Source organism: Saimiri boliviensis, chromosome 1 (genome assembly GCF_048565385.1).
Source record: "Saimiri boliviensis isolate mSaiBol1 chromosome 1, mSaiBol1.pri, whole genome shotgun sequence".
NCBI lineage: Eukaryota > Metazoa > Chordata > Mammalia > Primates > Cebidae > Saimiri > Saimiri boliviensis.
Genome location: NC_133449.1, coordinates 141,947,059 through 141,967,157, shown reverse-complemented (window position 1 = coordinate 141,967,157; position 20,099 = coordinate 141,947,059). Strand labels below are relative to the sequence as shown.

The following is a 20,099-nucleotide window of genomic DNA, read 5'->3' as shown; positions in this document are numbered from 1 at the left end:
CAATTAGAGACAGGGTCTTACTCTGTTACCCAGGCTGGAGTGTACTACCTGCAGCCTCAAACTCCTGGGCTCAAGTGATCCTCCCACCTCAGTCTCCTGAGTAGTTAGGATTATCGGCAGTAGCCACTGCGCCTGGCTTATATTTTTATTAACACTATATTTGGTCTGAAAATGTCAATATCTATGGACAAGATTATAATTCAATTAGAAATTACATATAAATAAATAAATAAGCTATACAGTTACTGTTTAACAGATCTACAATTTTTCTTAAAATGTATTGAGATAGTAATGCTTATTATCTTCTCCCCCTTTCTGGAAAGCAAGACTAGGTAGAGTAAGTTGAGCAAGAGTCTTTTACCTATCCTCAGTTGACCACTGACAAGTATGTCTACTGGTAAAGACAAAGAGTAAGAGGACATTTAGTCTAATGCTCACGCAAAGATACAAGTCTTTCCATGGCCATACATACTAAAGTCACAAAGGTTAATTTTATTTATGGTTCCAATCTTTTTTTTTTTTTTTTTCAGAGTCTCACTCTGTCACCCAGGCTGGTGTGCAGTGGAGCAATCTGGGCTCACTACAACCTTTGCCTCCTGGGTTCAAATGATTCTCCTGCTTCAGCCTTCCGAGTAGCTTTTTACAGGCACACGTCACCATGCCCAGGTAATTTTTGTATTTTTAGTAGAGATGGGGTTTTGCCATGTCGACCAGGTAGGTCTCAAACCCTTGACCTCAGGTGATCCACTGCCTTGGCCTCCCAAAGTGCTGGGATGATAGGCATGAGCCACTGCGTCCAGCCTTGTTCCAATTTTATCTAAGTCTAGTCCCACAAAAAACAGTCCAAAGTCATTCCTGGTCAGACATTAAGTTTGTCAGATATGTTCCATCTTGTTAATTTAATAATAATCTTCTAGCCAACTTCAATTTAGTAGTACATTTTAAATGTAAACATCAGATTGATTTTTTTCTCCTCCTAAGAATTAATTTGCTCTAAGATATATAATATATATTAATTTATAAATTAATATATATAATATATATTAATTTGCTCTTATATATATAAACATATTCAGTAAGAAAAGTATCAAACTGGAAGACAAGTCTCTACATTTAATAAAGTTAAACAAATATTTATTTTACAATATAGAGGTTGCCCTGCAGTGTTCTAAGTACCTAAGAAAACAAAATAGTAAGGTGTATTAGAGAAAACATACAGGAGCATCTAATTACAAGTTTTGAGAATAATTAACTTGGTACCTTTCATGGCCTCTTCAAAAGAGCAAGGTCTTGCTGGACTAGATATTTCCTTCTTCACATTTACATTCAAAGCACTAGCTGCTGCTATTAAAAAAAAGATGAATATATTTATTTACATTTATTCATCCTAAAAAACTTACATCTTAAAATTCTTTAATTAGAATATCTTATCACAAGGTATCATGTAATTATTTGTTTAGCAAAAGTTCTAGTTGAAGTAAATTTCTATCCTCTAAATTCTCCAATCTCCAAGTGAGCAGAGCATATGATTACTTAGCAAAACAAAACCAGGCTGGATGCAGTGGCTCATATGTGTAATCCAGCATTTGGGAGGCCACCTTCCTAAAGGTGGCCCAAACCTCAAGGTGGATGACGATTACGTGAGGTCAGAAGTTCAAGACCAGCCTGACTAACATGATGAAATCCTGTCTCTACTAAAAATACAAAATTAGCCAGGCGTGGTGGCACACACCTATAACCCCAGCTACTCGGGAGGCTGAGGCAGGAGAATCACTTGAACCTGGGAGGTAGAAGTTGCAGTGAGCTGAGATCCTGTCATCGCATTCCACCCTGGGCAACAAGAGCGAAACTCCATCTCAAAACAACAACAACAACAATAAAAACCAAAAAATAAAATAGCAATAAAAAAAAATCCTTCTTGTAACAATATATGCTGATGATATCAGATGAGTAGATTGATATAAGAAAATCAAATATTTAAAACATTAAGTAAACTAGAACGCTAGCAACAGAGAAATCCATCATTCACCTATAAATGATTTATTTAAAAATATGGATTCAGAAGCATTAGTCAAGTAATGCACTACTAAATTAAGTGGGATGAAAATACTGAATTTATAATATAATTACTCCTTGTGTAACACCTTAAAAAATATCTTCGCTAGTATTAATGGAGAATTGCTGGGCTACCATATCTAGTCATATCAATTATATCTACTATAACAATTTTTTTATTTTTTGAGACACAGTCTTGCTCTGTTGCCCAGGAGTGCAGTGGCATGATCTTGGCTCACTGCAACCCCCGCCTCCCGGGTTCAAGCTATTCTCCTGCCTCAGCCACCGGAGTAGCTGGGATTTTAGGTATACAACACCATGCAAGGCTAATTTTTTTTTTTTAAACAAATTTAAACAATAAAGTTAATGGGCCTAAGAATATAAATCAGTTCTAAACAATAAATTACAAATAAATTGGTTCTTGCTTCAAATGATTATATATTTTATTTGAATACATTTCAATTTCTTTTCTTATGAGACAGAGTCTGGGGCTCTGTCACCCAGGCTGGAGTACAGTGGCATGGTCTCAGCTCACTGCAACTTCTAAATCCCGGGCTCAAGTTACCACCCACCTCAGCCTCCTGAGTAGCTGGAACTACAGGTGCACACCACCACAACAGGCTAATTTTTATATTTTTGGTAGAGATGGTGTTTTGCCACGTTGCCCAGGCTGGTCTCAAATTCCTGAGCTCAAGCTATCTGCCCATCTTAGACTCCCAAAGTACTGGGATTACAGGCATAAACTACCATGCCCGGCCTTAATTTCTATTTTTCTTTTCCTTTCCTTTTTTTTTTTTTTGAGACGAAGTTTTACTCTTGTTGCCCAGGCTGGAGTGCAATGGTGTAATCTTGGCTCACTGCAACCTCTGCCTCCTGGGTTCAAGTGATTCTTCTACCTCAGCCTCCAGAATAGCTGCGATTACAGGCATGTGCCAACATGCCTTGCTAATTTTATATTTTTAGTAGAGATGGGGTTTCTCCATGTTGGTCAGGCCAGTCTTGAACTCCCAACCTCAAGTGATCCACATACCTTGGCCTCCCAAAGTGCTGGAATTACAGGTGTGAGTCACCATGCCTGGCCAATTTCTATTTTTCAGTATGTTTATTTTATATTTTCTAACATGTCAAATGATAGTTGTAACTAAATGAATAAAGAGAGAAATCTGTACACATCTCCTGAGAATGAAGTAATTTATGTTAATATGTTTCATAGTAGGTCTAACAAATGATTTATAGGCAACTGAATGAAAAAATACACATAAAATATTTATGCATGAGGCCGGGCGCGGTGGCTCAAGCCTGTAATCCCAGCACTTTGGGAGGCCGAGGCAGGTGGATCACGAGGTCGAGAGAGCGAGACCATCCTGGTCAACATGGTGAAACCCCGTCTCTACTAAAAATACAAAAAAACTAGCTGGGTGTGGTGGCGCGTGCCTGTAATCCTAGCTACTTAGGAGGCTGAGGCAGGAGAACTGCCTGAGCCCAGGAGGCGGAGGTTGCGATGAGCCGAGATCACACCATTGCACTCCAGCCTGGGTAACAAGAGCGAAACTCCGTCTCAAAAAAAAAAAAAAAAAAAAAAAAAAATTTATGCATGATATTAATTCCAGTCACTATAGATTTAAAAATACAAATTAATCCTTGAAAAATTTTAAATTTCTACTTTTTAAAATCAAGTTATTAGTTATTTAAAATTCTTCTTATTCTTTTTTTGAGACAGGTTCTTGCTCTGTTATCCAGGCTGGAATACAGTGGCATAATCATGGATCATTGCAGCCTCAGCCTCTCAGGCTCAAGCGATCCTCCCATCTCAGTCTCCTGAGGAGCTGGGACTACAGGCACATGCCAGCACTCCCAGCTTATTATTATTTTTTTCTTTGTAAGGATGGGGGTCTCACTATGTTGCCCAGGCTAGTCTTGAACCCCTGGGCTCAAGTGATCCTCCTGCCTCAGCCTCCTGAAATGTCAGGATCACAGATATGAGCCCCCTCATCCAGCCAGTACTTTCTTTTTAGAAAAACAGAAAAAGATGTTAAATATTATATCCCCGTTTCTTACAGAAATCACCACTGCAGAGTTACAGCAAATAATGTCTAGTGTGATTTCTGTGTCTGAATAGGCTGAAGTAAAAAAAAATTAAAGATGTTTTAATGCCTAAGCAAAGCTTCAGAGACTATGAATAAAACAAAGATTTTATGGCTCTGCAAAGTACTTAAGTGCTTGAGAGCATACACATTTTGATTTGGGGCAGTATGGCTCCACTGGGTGTCAGAAGGTCTGTACCGGGAAGAATGTATGGAACCAGGATACGTTCAGTTGAACCTCTGCCCTGACCTTACCTTTAGACCATGTAACAAGCACACAGGATGCCCAGATTTTCTGTACAACTAACCTAGATTTTGTGAGCACTCTTAGGCCTATTAGGTGGAAGCACTGATCAGTGGAGCCAAAAAGTGGCAAAAGGAGGGTGGCAGGTAGGGATGCTCTCTCCTTATGCTGCCATATTCCAGCTTAGAACTCAAATTTGTTTGAAAATTCTAAATTCAAATCTGGCCTCTCATATTGCTGTGAGTGTATTTTGGTCAAATTTCACTTAATGATTTGTTAGTTTTATTTATAACTTGTAAGTATTTCAACAAATAGTATTAACAGTCACCACTTCTACTCCAAACTGTAAATATCAGGATGGACCTTGTTTTGGCTGCACTATTGAATAATGAAATATTTAACAATAGTCCCTAAATAAATCACAACAGCTATTAGTTTGTCACACTGAGATAGGCCTTTTTCTGTGCCCAAGTTTTCCTGAAATCATATTCTCTCTTATGGACACATGAAAAGATTGTCACATTATATAAAATACAAAAAAGTAAAACTGTGGTTCATGCCTGTAATCCCAACACTTTGGGAGGCTGAGGTGGGTGGATCACTTGAGGTCAGGAGTCTGAGAACAGCCTGGCCAACATGGTGAAACTCTGTCTCTACTAAAAATACAAAAATTAGCCAGGCATGGTGGTGGGTGCCTGTAATCCCAGCTACTTGGGAGGCTGAGACAGGAGAATCACTTGAACCCAGGAGGTGGAAGTTGCAGTGAGCTGAGGCTGCACCACTGCACTCCAGCCTGGGTGACAAAGTGAGACTCTGTCTCAAAAAAAAAAAAAAAAAAGTAAAATTGTGGGAAGATTAATTAGCTGAATTATAAAGGCAGAAACTACAGCATTAGATTGTATTACAAAGTTTGCATACCTTATATTTATTCAAACAAGATTTTCTAAGAGTGATTGTTATCTGTAACATACAAAGTATGTTGGGGGCAAACTTGAAAGAGCAAACATATGGTAATGATTACCTAAGAATGGCCAAAAGTAGGCAATAGTATAGCCTTTGAAGTAGAATACTTAAAAGCTGTTTATTCAGCAATTTATCGAAGGGCAATTCTAATAATTAGCATTTATCAATAAAAAATAAGGATTCTTAGTGTTGATGCTAAGTACTTCAAAGTCCTGAAATCTCTATAATTAATCAATAAAACAAAGAAACAAGTGAAAACAAGAAAATCTCAGTGTTTTCAGAATGGCGAAACCTTTAAGGCTATTCCCTGACATAAACTCTTTCCCTTCTAACACAACTGGAGCAGAAGCTCATCAGGAAACAAATTCTATGTATTAATTACACTATCTTTCTTCTTATATTTGTGCAAGCTCTGGCAAAACAATAAATGTCAATATTCAGTAACTAACAGTTACTAAAATGCTTTACCATTGATTTTTTTTTTTTTTTTTTTTGAGACAGTTTCGCTTTTGTTACCCAGGCTGGAGTGCAATGGCGTGATCTTGGCTCACTGCAACCTCCGCCTCCTGGGTTCAGGCAATTCTCCTGCCTCAGCCTCCTGAGTAGTTGGGATTACAGGCACGCACCACCATGCCCAGCTAATTTTTTTGTATTTTTAGTAGAGACGGGGTTTCACCATGTTGACCAGGATGGTCTCGATCTCTTGACCTCGTGATTCACCCGCCTCGGCCTCCCAAAGTGCTGGGATTACAGGCGTGAGCCACGGCGCCCGGCCTAAAATGCTTTACCATTGATTTTAAACCAAATTTCCTTGGATGTCTGAAGCCTTCCTAAAATGGAAACAATAAAATATTTGGTCTTTGAGAATAAGTCAGTACTCTTTCTATTTTTGTTGAAGCCAGAATATTATTTCTAGACTTTAAGGTTTTCACACATGATCTTTAATTCTGAAACAAATATCAAGGGCTTTTTTTTTTTTTTGGTGACAAAGTCTCACTCTGTCACCCAGCCTAGGTGTGATCTCGGCTCACTGCAACTTCTACCTCCCAGGTTCAAGAGATTCTCTTGTCTCAGCCTCCCAAGTAGCTGGGACTACAGGTGCCCACCACCACATCTGACTAATTTTTGTATTTTTGGTAGAGAGGGGGTTTCACCATGTTGGTCAGGGTAGTCTTGAATTCCTGGCCTCAAGTGATCTGCTGGCCTCGGACTCCCCAAGTGCTATAATTATGGGCATGAGCTATTTTAATAGTGCAGTACTGTGGTATTACCTTTTGTAGCAAATCAGGAGAAAATAATGTTGCAAAATTCAGATATGATAAAGAAAATAGGAGGCCAGGAGCGGTGACTCACACCTGTAATCCCTTGAAAGGCCGAGGTGGGCAGATCATCTGAGGTGAGGGGTTCGAGATCACCCTGGCCAACATGGCAAAATCCCATCTCTACTAACAAAAATTAGCCACATGTGTTTGTCCATGCCTGTAGTGCCAGCTGCTCAGGAGAGGCTGAAGTAGAAGAATCTCTTGAACTTGGGAGGCGGAGGTTGCAGTGAGCCGAGATCACGCCACTACACTCCAGCCTGGGTAACAGAGCAAGACTCTGTCTCAAAAAAAAGAAAAGTAAAGAAAATAGGGAATAGAAAAATTAAGTGACAGAAAGCAATTAACTAAAACTAATTGTTAACTCTGTCCTAGATACTCTTTTCTTTACTTTTTGATGCAAGGGCTTGCTTTCTCTGTCACCTTTCTTTACCTTCTACCTCCCTGGATCTTGAGCTACATGGAAATAACATACCAATAAACTAAGATATAGAAGATGAGCTAATTCTGAAGTATGCCTGAGAATGGTTTGCACTGAACCAATGGTAAACATGGGAGAAGCCAAGCCTAGATCAATGGAGCATGCAAAGAGTCTCCATTTCCAAAATGTTCTCCCCATTTCTGCCAAAAGGAGGTTTTTTTTTCTTTTTCAGGCATCTAAATGAATGCAAGCAACTAACTTGTGAGACTTCATAGTCAGATCTTTCAAACTTTCAACATTTTAGGGTTGGGGGTGGTGGCTCACCCCCTGTAATCCCAGTACTTTGGGAGGTGGGTGGATTGCCTGATGTCAGGAGTTTGAGGTCAGCCTGGCTAACATAGTGAAAACTCTTCTCTATTAAAAATACAAAAATTAGCTGGGCGTAGCTGCACACGCCTGTAGTCCCAGCTACTCAGGAGGCTGAGGCAGGAGAATTGCTTAAACCTAGGAGGCGGAGATTGCAGTGAGCCGAGATCACACCACTGCACTCCAGTCTGGGTCACAGAGCAAGACTCCGTCTCCCCAAAAAAAAAACCAAATAACAAAAAAAAATTTTAGTTCCTCTGACTTCTAAAATTGTGTGTGTGCGTGTGTGTGTGCGTGTGTTTGTGTGTGTGTGTGTGTGTGTGTGTGTGTGTGTGTGGTGTGTGTTTGCTGTTTTTGATACAGAGTATCACTCCATCGCCCAGGCTGGAGTGCAATGGCGTCATCTCGGCTCATTGCAACCTCCGTCTCCTGGGTTTAAGCAATTCTCCTGCCTCAGCCTCCCAAATAGCTGGGATTACAGGTTCCAATCACTATGCCCAGTTAATTTTTTCTTTTTTCTTTTTTTTTTTGGTATTTTTAGTAGAGAGAGGGTTTTGCTATGTTGGCCAGCCTGGTCTTGAACCCCAGACCTCAGGTGATCCACCTGCCTCAGCCTCCCAGAGTGCTGAGATTACAGGTGTGAACCACTGCGCATCTGGCCTAAAATATTTTAACCCAACCACTTAAAGTTATATTTAAAATATTTGTCAGGTATTACGGGCAATATAGAAACAAAAAAATATTTATTCACCATCAGTCTTGGAGATTTTTTATTTTAGCACTTGTCACTCTCGAAATGTACCCTATAAACCAGCCAAACTAAACTGTTCGCAATTTCCCAAAGTTGTTACTTTCACTTTTCTGCACACAAGCAGTAGTCAATGCATGGAAATTCTGTAAGACTGCTTCAGACAGTCTGACTTCAGAGCATTCCTGGCTTTTATTATTATAGTATAAGGTAGAAATGATTCCTTAACATACGAGTAAAAGCAGTATTTGGTGGCTGTCTTCTTCTTAGGAAATAATGTCATTTCCAAAAGAAACTAATATCAATGCATCTTAGCGAGCAACTTGCTTTTTGGATGGCTAGTTGTCTTCATATTCTTTCAAAAAGCTGGAAATTAATTATTTATCTTAGTTCTTAATTTTTCATTTTGACATACCTGGGTCTGGAGTATAAGTGAATGGTTGAACATCATGAGATCTTCCAGCATTTGTCACTACATATATTCCCACTGATACAGGCAAAGTTATATGTTGATCATGATAGGGGGGAACCTTCACAATAAGATGATTCTAATATAAAGAAAAGTACAAGAGTTGGAAAATATTTTTAAAAAATTAAATTAAGTATATTTCATGTTAGCTATAAAGTTTAAAAAGTGACTTATTTTTTTTTTCCTTTTTTTTTTTTTTTTTTGAGACGGAGTTTCGCTCTTGTTACCCAGGCTGGAGTGCAATGGCGCGATCTCGGCTCACCGCAACCTCCGCCTCCTGGGTTCAGGCAATTCTCCTGCCTCAGCCTCCTGAGTAGCTGGGATTACAGGCATGCGCCACCATGCCCAGCTAATTTTTTGTATTTTTAGTAGAGGCGGGGTTTCACCATGTTGACCAGGATGGTCTCGATCTCTTGACCTCGTGATCCACCCGCCTCAGCCTCCCAAAGTGCTGGGATTACAGGCTTGAGCCACCGCGCCCAGCTTTCCTTTTTTTTTTTAAATAGAGATGAGGTTTCACCATATTGGTCAGGCTGGTCTCGAACTGCTGACCTCAGGTGATCCACTCCCCTCGGCCTCCCAAAGTGCTGGGATTACAGGCGTGAGCCACCATGCCCGGCCTAAAGAGTGCTTTTTTTTTTTTTTTAAAGAATGTATCTTAAGGTTCAGGGTCACAGGCATCAGGATATTAATCTTAAGACAGTTTTTAAGTAAAATCCAAGTGTTTTACAATGGCTTACAAGGTCAAGATCCCTGCCCTGTCAACTTCATGTCATTCCCGCTCTTCTAGCTCACTATAGACACATTGACCTTAGTCTTCTTTTAACATACTAAACTCAGTTTTACCTCAGATTCTGTTTGTTATTCTTTTCAACTGTAATATTCTTCCCTTACCTCCTCAAATGGTGAGTTCCTAACCCATTATCAGGTCTGATACAAATGTCACCTCAGAGAAGCCTTCCCTGATCATCCTATTCAAAGCAGTACCCCTCCCCATGCTTATAATCTTATTTATTTCCAATAATAGCACGTATCATCACCTGAAATTACTCTGTTTGGTTGATTTTTGGTTTCTCTCCAACCATAAGAATTTAAGTTCCATGAGGATCTAGGCTGTTTTGTTCTTTACTCTGTCTCACTTGTAAAGAATAGTACCTTACATAAAATATACACAATTATGTTAATTGAATAAAACAATGACTTATGAAAAAAAACATATGCCTACCAAGGGCAAAGTCAGTTACCATATATTCTGTACAACCTCATTGTGAGATGTACTTCACAATGCAGTTCACTACTCCTAACCACATAATTCTCATTTTAAGTCAAACTGGGTTCAGTTTATCCACATCTCAGTAAACCAAAGATATTTTTAGTTGGAATAGTGGCAGAAGCATCCTTATAAGAGAAAGGTAGAATTCATAAACGTTTCACCAGTACTTACCCAAGGGGATTATATCTTCTTAGCTAGTAACATGAACCATATTTGACTTTTTTCTTCTTCCCTAGCTTATTATAATGGTAAGGGATATTACCATTATAGTGATTACGCTTTTTTACTAATGAACTGATTTGCAGGAGGCCAAAGCTGACAGCTGAGGGTGATGTGAATTTGATGACATTTTAAATTAAGTTAGACTATATAGTTGGTTGACTCAGTTGAACAGAAAACATGCGACAAATGAGATTAAGGTCAAGGTTTCCAAGGTTTCCATTTCTGAGAATTTAATTTGTTACTGAGCCATCTTAAAACACTCTCTGAAATACAGTCACATTATAAATAAAGAACTAGGCCGGGTGCAGTGGCTCATGCCTGTAATCCCAGCACTTTGGGAGGTGGGTGGATCACTTAAGGTCAGGAGTTTAAGACCAGCCTGGCTAACATGGTAAAACCCTGTTTTTACTAAAAATACAAAAAATTAGCCGGGCATGGTGGTGTGCACCTCTAATCCCAGCTACTTCAGAGGCTCAGGCAGGAGAATTGCTTGAGCTCGGGAGGCAGAGGTTGCAGTAAGACAAGATGGCGCCACTGTACTCCAGCTTGGGCAGCAAGAGCGAAAAACAAAGGAAATGAAGAAACAAAGGATTGGCCGGGCGCGGTGGCTCAAGCCTGTAATCCCAGCACTTTGGGAGGCCGAGGTGGGTGGATCACGAGGTCAAGAGATCGAGACCATCCTGCTCAACATGGTGAAACCCCGTCTCTACTAAAAATACTAAAAATTAGCTGGGCATTGTGGCATGTGCCTGTAATCCCAGCTACTCGGGAGGCTGAGGCAGGAGAATTGCCTGAACCCAGGAGGCGGAGTTGCGGTGAGCCGAGATCGTGCCATTGCACTCCAGCCTGGGCAACAAGAGCGAAACTCCGTCTCAAAAAAAAAAAAAAAAAGAAACAAAGGATGAAAGGAGGAAAGAAAGAAAAGGAAAGAAAAGAGGGAGGGAAGGAGGGAGGGAGGAAAGGAGAAAAGGAAGGAAGGAAGGAAGGAAGGAAAGGCAGGCAGGCAGGGAGGCAGGCAGGCAGCCAGCCAGGCATGGTGGTTCACGCTTGTAATCCCAGCACTTTGGGAGGCTGAGGCCGGCGGATCACAAGGTCAGGAGTTTGAGACCATCCTGGCTAACTTGGTGAAACCCCCCATCTCGACTAAAAATACAAAAAATTAGCTGGGCGTGGTGGCACATGCTTGTAGTCCCAGCTACTAGGGAGGCTGAGGCAGGAGAATTGCTTGTACCTGGGAGGCGGAGGTTGCAGTGAGCCAAGATTGTGTCACTGCACTCCAGTTTGGGAGACAGAGTGAGACTCTGTCTCAAAAAACAAAAACAAAAACAAAAAAAGAAGGAAGGAACGAAGGGAAGGAGGGAGGGAGACAGGCCAGAAAGAAAGACAAAAAGAGAAAGAAAAAAGATAAAGAAGAAAGAAAGAAAGAATGAATGAACTGGCTAGCTTCTAATTTGCGGCATTAACAGAATGCCTCCTAAGATATCCATCTCAAAAAAAGAAAACACATTCTTTTAAACTAGGTGGAAAACCATGTACAAATATGCATAAATCCACATTATGAGGCAGGAGCTATATCTAAACGCATACAAGCTCATAAAAAAATGTACTGGTATTGATCAAATTTCTAAGAAACAGAGTTACTAAATCTTGTCTACCCTCATTTTTACTCAGTTGTTGAGGCAGTCTACCTAGAGTTAAGGAGATCGGTGGATGAACAGCTTGTGAGAGCTTCCACTCTTAAAATTACTTGGCAAACTCCATAATTAAAATTATTCTTTTAAATAGAAACTTTTTTCTTGCCAATTAGTAACAGGATTAGTATCTGAAAATCAGAAGCATATTTTTTTTTTTTTTTTTTTTTTTTTTTTTTTTTTTTGAGACGGGGTTTCGCTCTTGTTACCCAGGCTGGAGTGCAATGGCACGATCTCGGCTCACCGCAACCTCCGCCCCCTGGGTTCAGGCAATTCTCCTGCCTCAGCCTCCTGAGTAGCTGGGATTACAGGCACGCGCCACCATGCCCAGCTAATTTTTGTATTTTTAGTAGAGACGGGGTTTCACCATGTTGACCAGGATGGTCTCGATCTCTCGACCTCGTGATCCACCCGCCTCGGCCTCCCAAAGTGCTGGGATTACAGGCTTGAGCCACCGCGCCCGGCGCCAGAAGCATATTTTATCAAAATACTTTTACTCCACTTGCTTTGGAGAGCATATTTAAGTAAAACTGATTTGAAGCCTTTTAAAAACCAAACGAGCCTATTTTGCTACTAATTCTTCAAAGTTCCTGAATCTGAATCTAAAAATTCTACAACTGATCTGAATTAAAAATTAGGTAACTGTGACTCATGATCAAAAGCTTTTTTTTTTTTTTTTTTTTTTTTTTGAAATGGAGTCTCACTCTGTTGCCAGGCTGGAGTGCAGTGGCTGATCTCAGATCACTGCAGCCTCTGTCTCCTGGAATTAAGTGATTCTCTTAATTCCCTTGCCCAGCTAATTTTTAAAAAATTTTTAGTAGACACAGGGTTTCACCATGTTGGCCAGGACAGTCTCGGTCTCTTGACCTCGTGATCTGCCCATCTCAGCCTCCCAAAGTGCTGGGATTATAGGCATAAGCCACCATGCCTGGCAAAGCTATTTTCAATACTCTTGTCATAAATTAGGTCAATTAACCATCGCTGAGCTAGGAATACAATATATACAAAACATACAAAGGGTTAGGAGGCGTTTGGAGCAGGTATAAGGCTCTTTGGGATAAAAAGAGGAAAACAGTTGAATTTTAATTTCTTTTTTTCCAAGATGGGGTTTTACCCTATTGGTCAGGCTGGTCTCAAACTCCTAACCTCAGGTGATCCGCCCGCCTCAGCCTCCCAAAGTGCTGGGATTACATGCATGAGCCACTGCGCCCGGTAAATTTTAATTTCTTAGAAAGATTTGCTTAGATTCAAAATAACTTTTTCCTTAGCAGATAACGCTTTTTCAGAGTGTGTCAGCAATGGTGCTAGGTATCTTTCACTCTCCTATGAGGTACTTTTTCTTTGTCACATTCATTTTACAGTTTGGAATATACATATACATGAATATATAATTATACTTGACCAAAGACCCATTACAAAATTACTATTAGAACCGATTTGAAAAACATAACCTCTAAACTTTCTTTTTTTTGAGACGGAGTTTCACTCTTATTACCCAGGCTGGAGTGCAATGGTGCGATCTCGGCTCACCGCAACCTCTGCCTCCTGGGCTCAGGCAATTCTCCTGCCTCAGCCTCCTGAGTAGCTGGGATTACAGGCATGCGCCACCACGCCCAGCTAGTTTTTTGTATTTTTAGTAGAGACGGGGTTTCACCATGTTGACCAGGATGGTCTCGATCTCTTGACCTTGTGATCCACCCGCCTCGGCCTCCCAAAGTGCTGGGATTACCGGCTTGAGCCACCGCGCCCGGCCAACCTCTAAACTTTCAAGTCTTTGTTTAGTCTAGTTGTTCCTACAAATTCTTCTAAGGATCTGTTTTTTGTACTTCTTTCAAGAATTTTTTTCCCACATTTATACTATCTTCCCCTGAGCTATCCTTTTATGTATATTTGTATATATTATACAGATTGAATATCCCTTTATGTACAGTCTCCTTATCTATATTATCATAAGAATAACAATTATAATAGAGCATTACAAGCAAGGGAGTCTACATTAATCTAACCAATGTGTCAAGAAACAAAACATGTTCATAGCATACAAAAGTACTGCATGAATAAATTAAGTTTCAGTTAGGATTAATACTTTAGGTGTTTAAGGTCCTGGCAGAAATTAGGGTGAAGTATCTCAGAAACAACAAATGAACCTTACGTAGACCACAGAGTCACCCATCTTTTTCTTCAAGGTGAATAAAATGAACGAAAAAGTTTTTCTTGTGTGCCTATTAAGTATTTGGTACTACAAGGAACACATAAAAATTATAATACATTGCCTCTAACCTCCAGGAGTACTCCAGAGGAAGCTACTGTTGGTTCATGGGAGTGGAGATGGTCTAATCAAATATAAGAAGTAATAAAATATTAGAGAGAAGAAGCCTCAAATAATCTAATGAAAGAGGTTGTCTTACTGATCAGAAAATTGGGGCACAAAAGTTACTTGTCTTACTTAGTTAACACAGATTGCTAATGACAAAGCAGGTATTAGAACTTTAGTTGGCCAGGTGTGGTGGTGGTAATCCCAGGACTTTGGAAGGCCAAGGCAGGCAGATCCCAAGGTCAAGAGATTGAGACCATGCTGGACAACATGGTGAAACCCTATTCTACTTAAAATACAAAAATTAGCTGGGTGTGGTGGCATACGCCTGTAGTCCCAGCTACTCAGGAGGCTGAGGCAGGAGAATCGCTTGAACCTGGGAGGCAGAGGTTGCAATGAGCCGAGATCACACCACTGTACTCCAGCCTGGGCGAAAGAGCGAGACTCTGTCTCAAAAATGAATGAATGAATGAATAAATAAATAAATAAATAAATTTAAAAAAAAGAACTTTAGTTAAGACTAGTCTGACAGTGAACCCTAGGAGATATTGCCCAATGATCTGTGTGACAAAAGAAATGTTTGTTAAGTCCCACTATCTCTTTTCCACAACATGTAGTAGCATAAGGCTAGAGGAAAACTTGTCACATAGCATTTGTTTAGGTATATAGGAAGCTCCACACTATAAATATTGTGTAAGAAATAATTAAATTTACCCAGAGAGGGTTGTGGCCTTTACCTTTTTGGCTGCTAGGAGTTGATCTCTAGGTTCCTGCAGTGTCTTGTGTGACAATAATCTTTACTCGAGAGCTTTGGTCACTGGACAGTCTAACAATATGATTTATAGCAGAGGCTTTGGAACACACCATATCAATTCCAACCTCATGGAAGTGAAGACCAAAGGTCAGCTGCATGGGCAGTATATGATTAGGTCTGAAATAACAACTATGGACACCAAAGGCTTGGGTAAGCTTACCTGGTTGGTAATTCTCTGCATAGTTGTTATCACACATTGCTATGCTGAGATGGTAACGTTTTCTTGAGAATGACAGAAGGTTGGTGTCCAGGACACTCCCAAACCTTGTTTTTTATTTATTTATTTTTTTTTTGAGACGGAGTTTCGCTCTTGTTACCCAGGCTGGAGTGCAATGGCGCGATCTCGGCTCACCGCAACCTCCGCCTCCTGGGTTCAGGCAATTCTCTTGCCTCAGCCTCCTGAGTAGCTGGGATTACAGGCACGCGCCACCATGCCCAGCTAATTTTTTTTGTATTTTTAGTAGAGACGGGGTTTTACCATGTTGACCAGGATGGTCTCGATCTCTCGACCTCGTGATCCACCCACCTCGGCCTCCCAGAGTGCTGGGATTACAGGCTTGAGCCACCGCGCCCGGCCTAAACCTTGGTTTTTTGCATCTCTCCCTTTAGCTGATTCTGATTTCTATCTTTTTTTTTTTTTTTTTTTTTTTGAGACGGAGTTTCGCTCTCGTTACCCAGGCTGGAGTGCAATGGCACGATCTCGGCTCACCGCAACCTCCGCCTCCTGGGCTCAGGCAATTCTCCTGCCTCAGCCTCCTGAGTAGCTGGGATTACAGGCACACACCACCATGCCCAGTTAATTTTTTGTATTTTTAGTAGAGACAGGGTTTCACCATGTTGACCAGGATGGTCTCGATCTTTTGACCTCGTGATCCAACCGCCTCGGCCTCCCAAAGTGCTGGGATTACAGGCTTGAGCCACCACGCCCGGCCTGATTTCTATCTTTTGTTATAAAACTATAGGCACTAAGTATAGCACTTTCCAGAGTTCTATGAATTGTTACAGGAAGTTACCAAATCCAAGGGGACAGTGAAAAAAAAAACACTGTTTGAGCCACTCGTTCAAAAAGAGGGTGGCCTAGGGACCTTTGAACTTGTGTCTCGTGTATGAAATGGGAGCAGTCTTGGCTGTGCCCTGAGCTTTGAGTCTGGCAATATATTGGATACAAGTTTTAATTTTATTAGGTTTTTAAAATTAGGAAAAAAGGAAATTATAAACTTTTTTGATAAAATGGCTATATATTGTCCATTTTTTTGGCCTCTTCTCTTTCTCTGCCTTCCTTCATGTGCTCTTTTCTATCTCCATCAGTTTCTTGCACTAAATTTTAGGCTTTAGGTAATTTACACATTAGCTTGTTCCTATCCTCTTCTCTCTCTCCTATCTACACCTGTACATACTACCTTTTCTGCATGTGCCTTCTAACTTGCTTATAAAGTTGGCCTTCTGTTAGTCTTAATTTCTTTTTTTTTTTTTTTGAGATGGAGTTTCGCTCTTGTTACCCAGGCTGGAGTGCGATGGCGCGATCTCGGCTCACCGCAACCTCCGCCTCCTGGGTTCAGGCAATTCTCCTGACTCAGCTTCCTGAGTAGCTGGGATTACAGGCACACACCACCATGCCCAGCTAATTTTTTATATTTTTAGTAGAGACGGGGTTTCACCATGTTGACCAGGATGGTCTCGATCTCTTGACCTTGTGATCCACCCGCCTTGGCCTCCCAAAGTGCTGGGATTACAGGCTTGAGCCACTGCGCCCGGCCTGTTAGTCTTAATTTCTATGGGTTTGGTCCTATCTGCTCTAAATACTAATTCCTAATTCAGGTCTTGATCCTTGTTTTCAATGTTACTTGGAAAACAATACATGGAGAGGTCTTATAGACTCTTTAATATCAGTGTGATGAGTGCTTCTAAACAAAGGAGGCTGAACAAACATACAGCACCTGAAACGCAAAAGATTCTCAATAAATACCGGTTTCCCTTTTAACTATATAGTGGAGTAAGATTATCCAAATCCGGCCGGGCGCGGTGGCTCAAGCCTGTAATCCCAGCACTTTGGGAGGCCGAGGCGGGTGGATCACAAGGTCAAGAGATCGAGACCATCCTGATCAACATGGTGAAACCCCCGTCTCTACTAAAGGTGCAAAAAATTAGCTGCGCATGGTGGCGCGTGCCTGTAATCCCAGCTACTCCAGAGGCTGAGGCAGGAGAATTGCCTGAACCCAGGAGGCGGAGGTTGCGGTGGGCCGAGATCGCGCCATTGCACTCCAGCCTGGGTAACGAGCGAAACTCCGTCTCAAAAAAAAAAAAAAAAAAAGATTATCCAAATCCTCAGAGAAATAAGTATTAGGAAAGAAATGTTTTGTTTATTAACAATGAAAACCTTTGCTACTGCTCCTAACTTTTTAAAATAGAGGCAGTCATGTTTAGCATTAGGAAAATAATCCCATTTCAGTTAAAGAAACTCAAGAAAGAAACTTTAAATGATTCACATCACTCCCATACGATGAAGAAATTTAACCTATTGATTCAAGAAATTTTCAGAACAAAACTGAAATGCTCAGAGAGTAAACATGAATTATAAAAAAGCTTAAATTATACCTGATGAAATAATTCCATGTCAATTTCAGCTTCTGACTTCCAAGAGTTTTCATCTGATTGAAAAAAAAGTGATTTATTAAATTTTTGAACTTTTCTTTTTACTCTCTATGACTACATCCACATAACAAAGTGAAAACATGCAAATATCTATACCCCAAATATGCCTACTTACCAGAAACATTTTCTTGGAAAATAACTTTAGTTCCTTTCAGGAAGTTCTTGCCGATTAAAAACACTTCTTCTTCTCCTTTCACTGAACAGCTATGCAAGCTTTTCTTCAAGATTTCTGGCACTCCTGCTGGCTGAGCTGTGGATATACATAAGCATTCTATAAAAAGAACCATCCAAACTTATTTCTTACCTAAAATCAATTTGCAATCATCCAGTTCTATGAGTTGTCTTTGATGAAGGAGGGGCAGTAAATATTTTTACAATAATACAGTTATCTGGAAAGGCTCTAATTCTTGCCCTATTGACAACAGGCTTGGCCATGTGACTGGTCTGGATAATCAAATGTGAACTGAAGTAATGTGCCAAGTCCAAGTGAAAGCTTTGAGAGCCATCACATGGTTCTACCAACTCTGTTGTTGTAAGCCACTGAGTTTTGTTTTGTTGCCTTTTTAAAAATTCAGTGTTATTACAGCATGATTTAGCCTTCAGCTATTGATACAAAGTATCCTGTCTTTGTTAAATACAGGTTGAGCATCCCTAATCCAAAAATCTAAATTTTTTTTTTTTTGAGACGAAGTCTCACTCTGTCACCCAGGCTAGAGTGCAGTGATGCAATCTTGGCTCACTGCAACCTATGCCTCCCAGGTTCAAGCAATTCTTCTGCCTCAGCCTCCTAAGTAGTTGGGATTACAGGCGTGTGCCACCACACCTGGGTAATTTTTATATTTTAAGTAGAGACAGGATTTCACCATGTTGGTCAGGCTGGTCTTGAACTCCTGACCTCATGATCCACCCACAGTGACCTCCCAAAGTGCTTACAGGTGTGAGCCACCACTCCAAGGCCAAAAATCTAAAATCTCAAATGCTCTAAAATCCAAAACTTTTTGAGCACCAATACAGCGCTCAAAAATTTACACACCTGGGCCAGGTGCAGTGGTTCATACCTGTAATCCCATCACTTTGGGAGGCTGAAGTGGGAGGATCACTTGAGCCCAGGAGTTCAAACTAGCCTGGACAACAGTGAGACCTTGTCTCTACAAAAAAATAAAAAAAATTAGCTGGGCATGGTAGCATACACATATAATTCCCAGCTACTTAAAAGGCTGAGGTGGGAGAATCACTAAACCCCTGAGGTCAAGGCTGCAGTGAGCCATGATTGCACTGTTATGTGTGAAGAAGTACAAGAAAAAAGAATTGCTTATTGGTAGCATATAAATTCAGTGGCAGGTGAAACCCCGTCTCTACTAAAAATACAAAAATTTAGCTGGGTATGGTGGTGGGCATCTGTAATCCCAGCTACTCGGAAGGCTGAGGCAGGAGAATTGCTTGAACCTGGGACGTGGAGGTTGCAGTGAGCCAAGATTGTGCCACCCGCCTGAGCGTCAGATAAAGACTCCATCTAAAAAAAATTTAAAACTTAAAACAATAAAAATAAAAATAAATTCAGAGTGAGGAATGACAGTGATGCCAGATTATTTACAAAGATGGCTGAAACAGTGACACCTTTGCTTTTTGAAACTTTACTGTACAAAATTATTTAAAATATTATATAAAATTACCTTCACGCTATGTGTATAGGAAACATAAATGAATTCTGTGTTTAGACTTGGGTCCCATTCCCATGAAAACCTCATTATGTATATGTAAATATTCCAAAATCCAAAAAAATTCAAAACCTGAAATACTTTGGGTCTGAAGCATTTCAGATTAAGAGATATTTAACCTGTTTGTAAATGATAAATGCCATTTTCAGCAATGCTGGGGAGCTTAAAAGAAACAGTGAATGTATAAACGAATACACTGGCTGGGTGAGTTGGCTCAGGCCTGTAATCCCAATACTGTGGGAGGCCAAGGAGGGTGGATCACTTGAGGTCAGGAGCTCGAGACCAGCTTGGCCAACATCGTAAAACCCCATCTCTACTAAAAATACAAAAAATTAGCTGGGTATACTGGCGCATGCTTGCAATCTCAGCTACTCAGGAGGCTAAGGCAGGAAAATCACTTGAATCTGGGAGGCAGAGGTTGAAACTGGGAGGCAACTGCTTGAACCTGAGATTGCACCACTACACTCCAGCCTGGGTAACAAGACCGAGATTCCATCTAAAAAAAAAAAAACAAACAAAAACCAAAAAACAAATATTGTCTAGAACCACCGGGTTAATGTATGAACAGAATGGAAAGAGTTATTGGTCATACACTGACAATTATATATTCTTTCAGATGAAGAATTAACAAAATCAGTTTATTTAAAGGTAACTTTTTGGAGTAACAGGAAATAGATACTTGTTTTTTAAAAACATTTAAAAAAATGACATATATTGTTCTGATAAGAAAATAAAAGGTACAAAAT

General features: G+C 40.4%; 1 protein-coding gene across 6 annotated transcripts in view; it reads right to left on the bottom strand.

Annotated features, from left to right (window-relative positions):
* NFAT5 (nuclear factor of activated T cells 5) overlaps positions 1–20,099 on the bottom strand; it is a 127,147-nt gene that overhangs the window by 9,319 nt on the left and 97,729 nt on the right. For 4 of the 6 annotated variants that reach the window (XM_074405543.1, XM_074405562.1, XM_074405556.1 and 1 more), the window contains 4 exons: positions 17,751–17,885; positions 17,579–17,631; positions 8,616–8,748; positions 1,261–1,344 (listed from right to left, as the gene is read on the bottom strand). In XM_074405543.1, the coding sequence (XP_074261644.1) occupies positions 1,261–1,344; positions 8,616–8,748; positions 17,579–17,631; positions 17,751–17,885 (405 nt within the window). The remainder of the gene's footprint in view (positions 1–1,260; positions 1,345–8,615; positions 8,749–17,578; positions 17,632–17,750; positions 17,886–20,099) is intronic. The other 2 variants (XM_074405548.1, XM_074405570.1) reach the window with 1 other exon arrangement.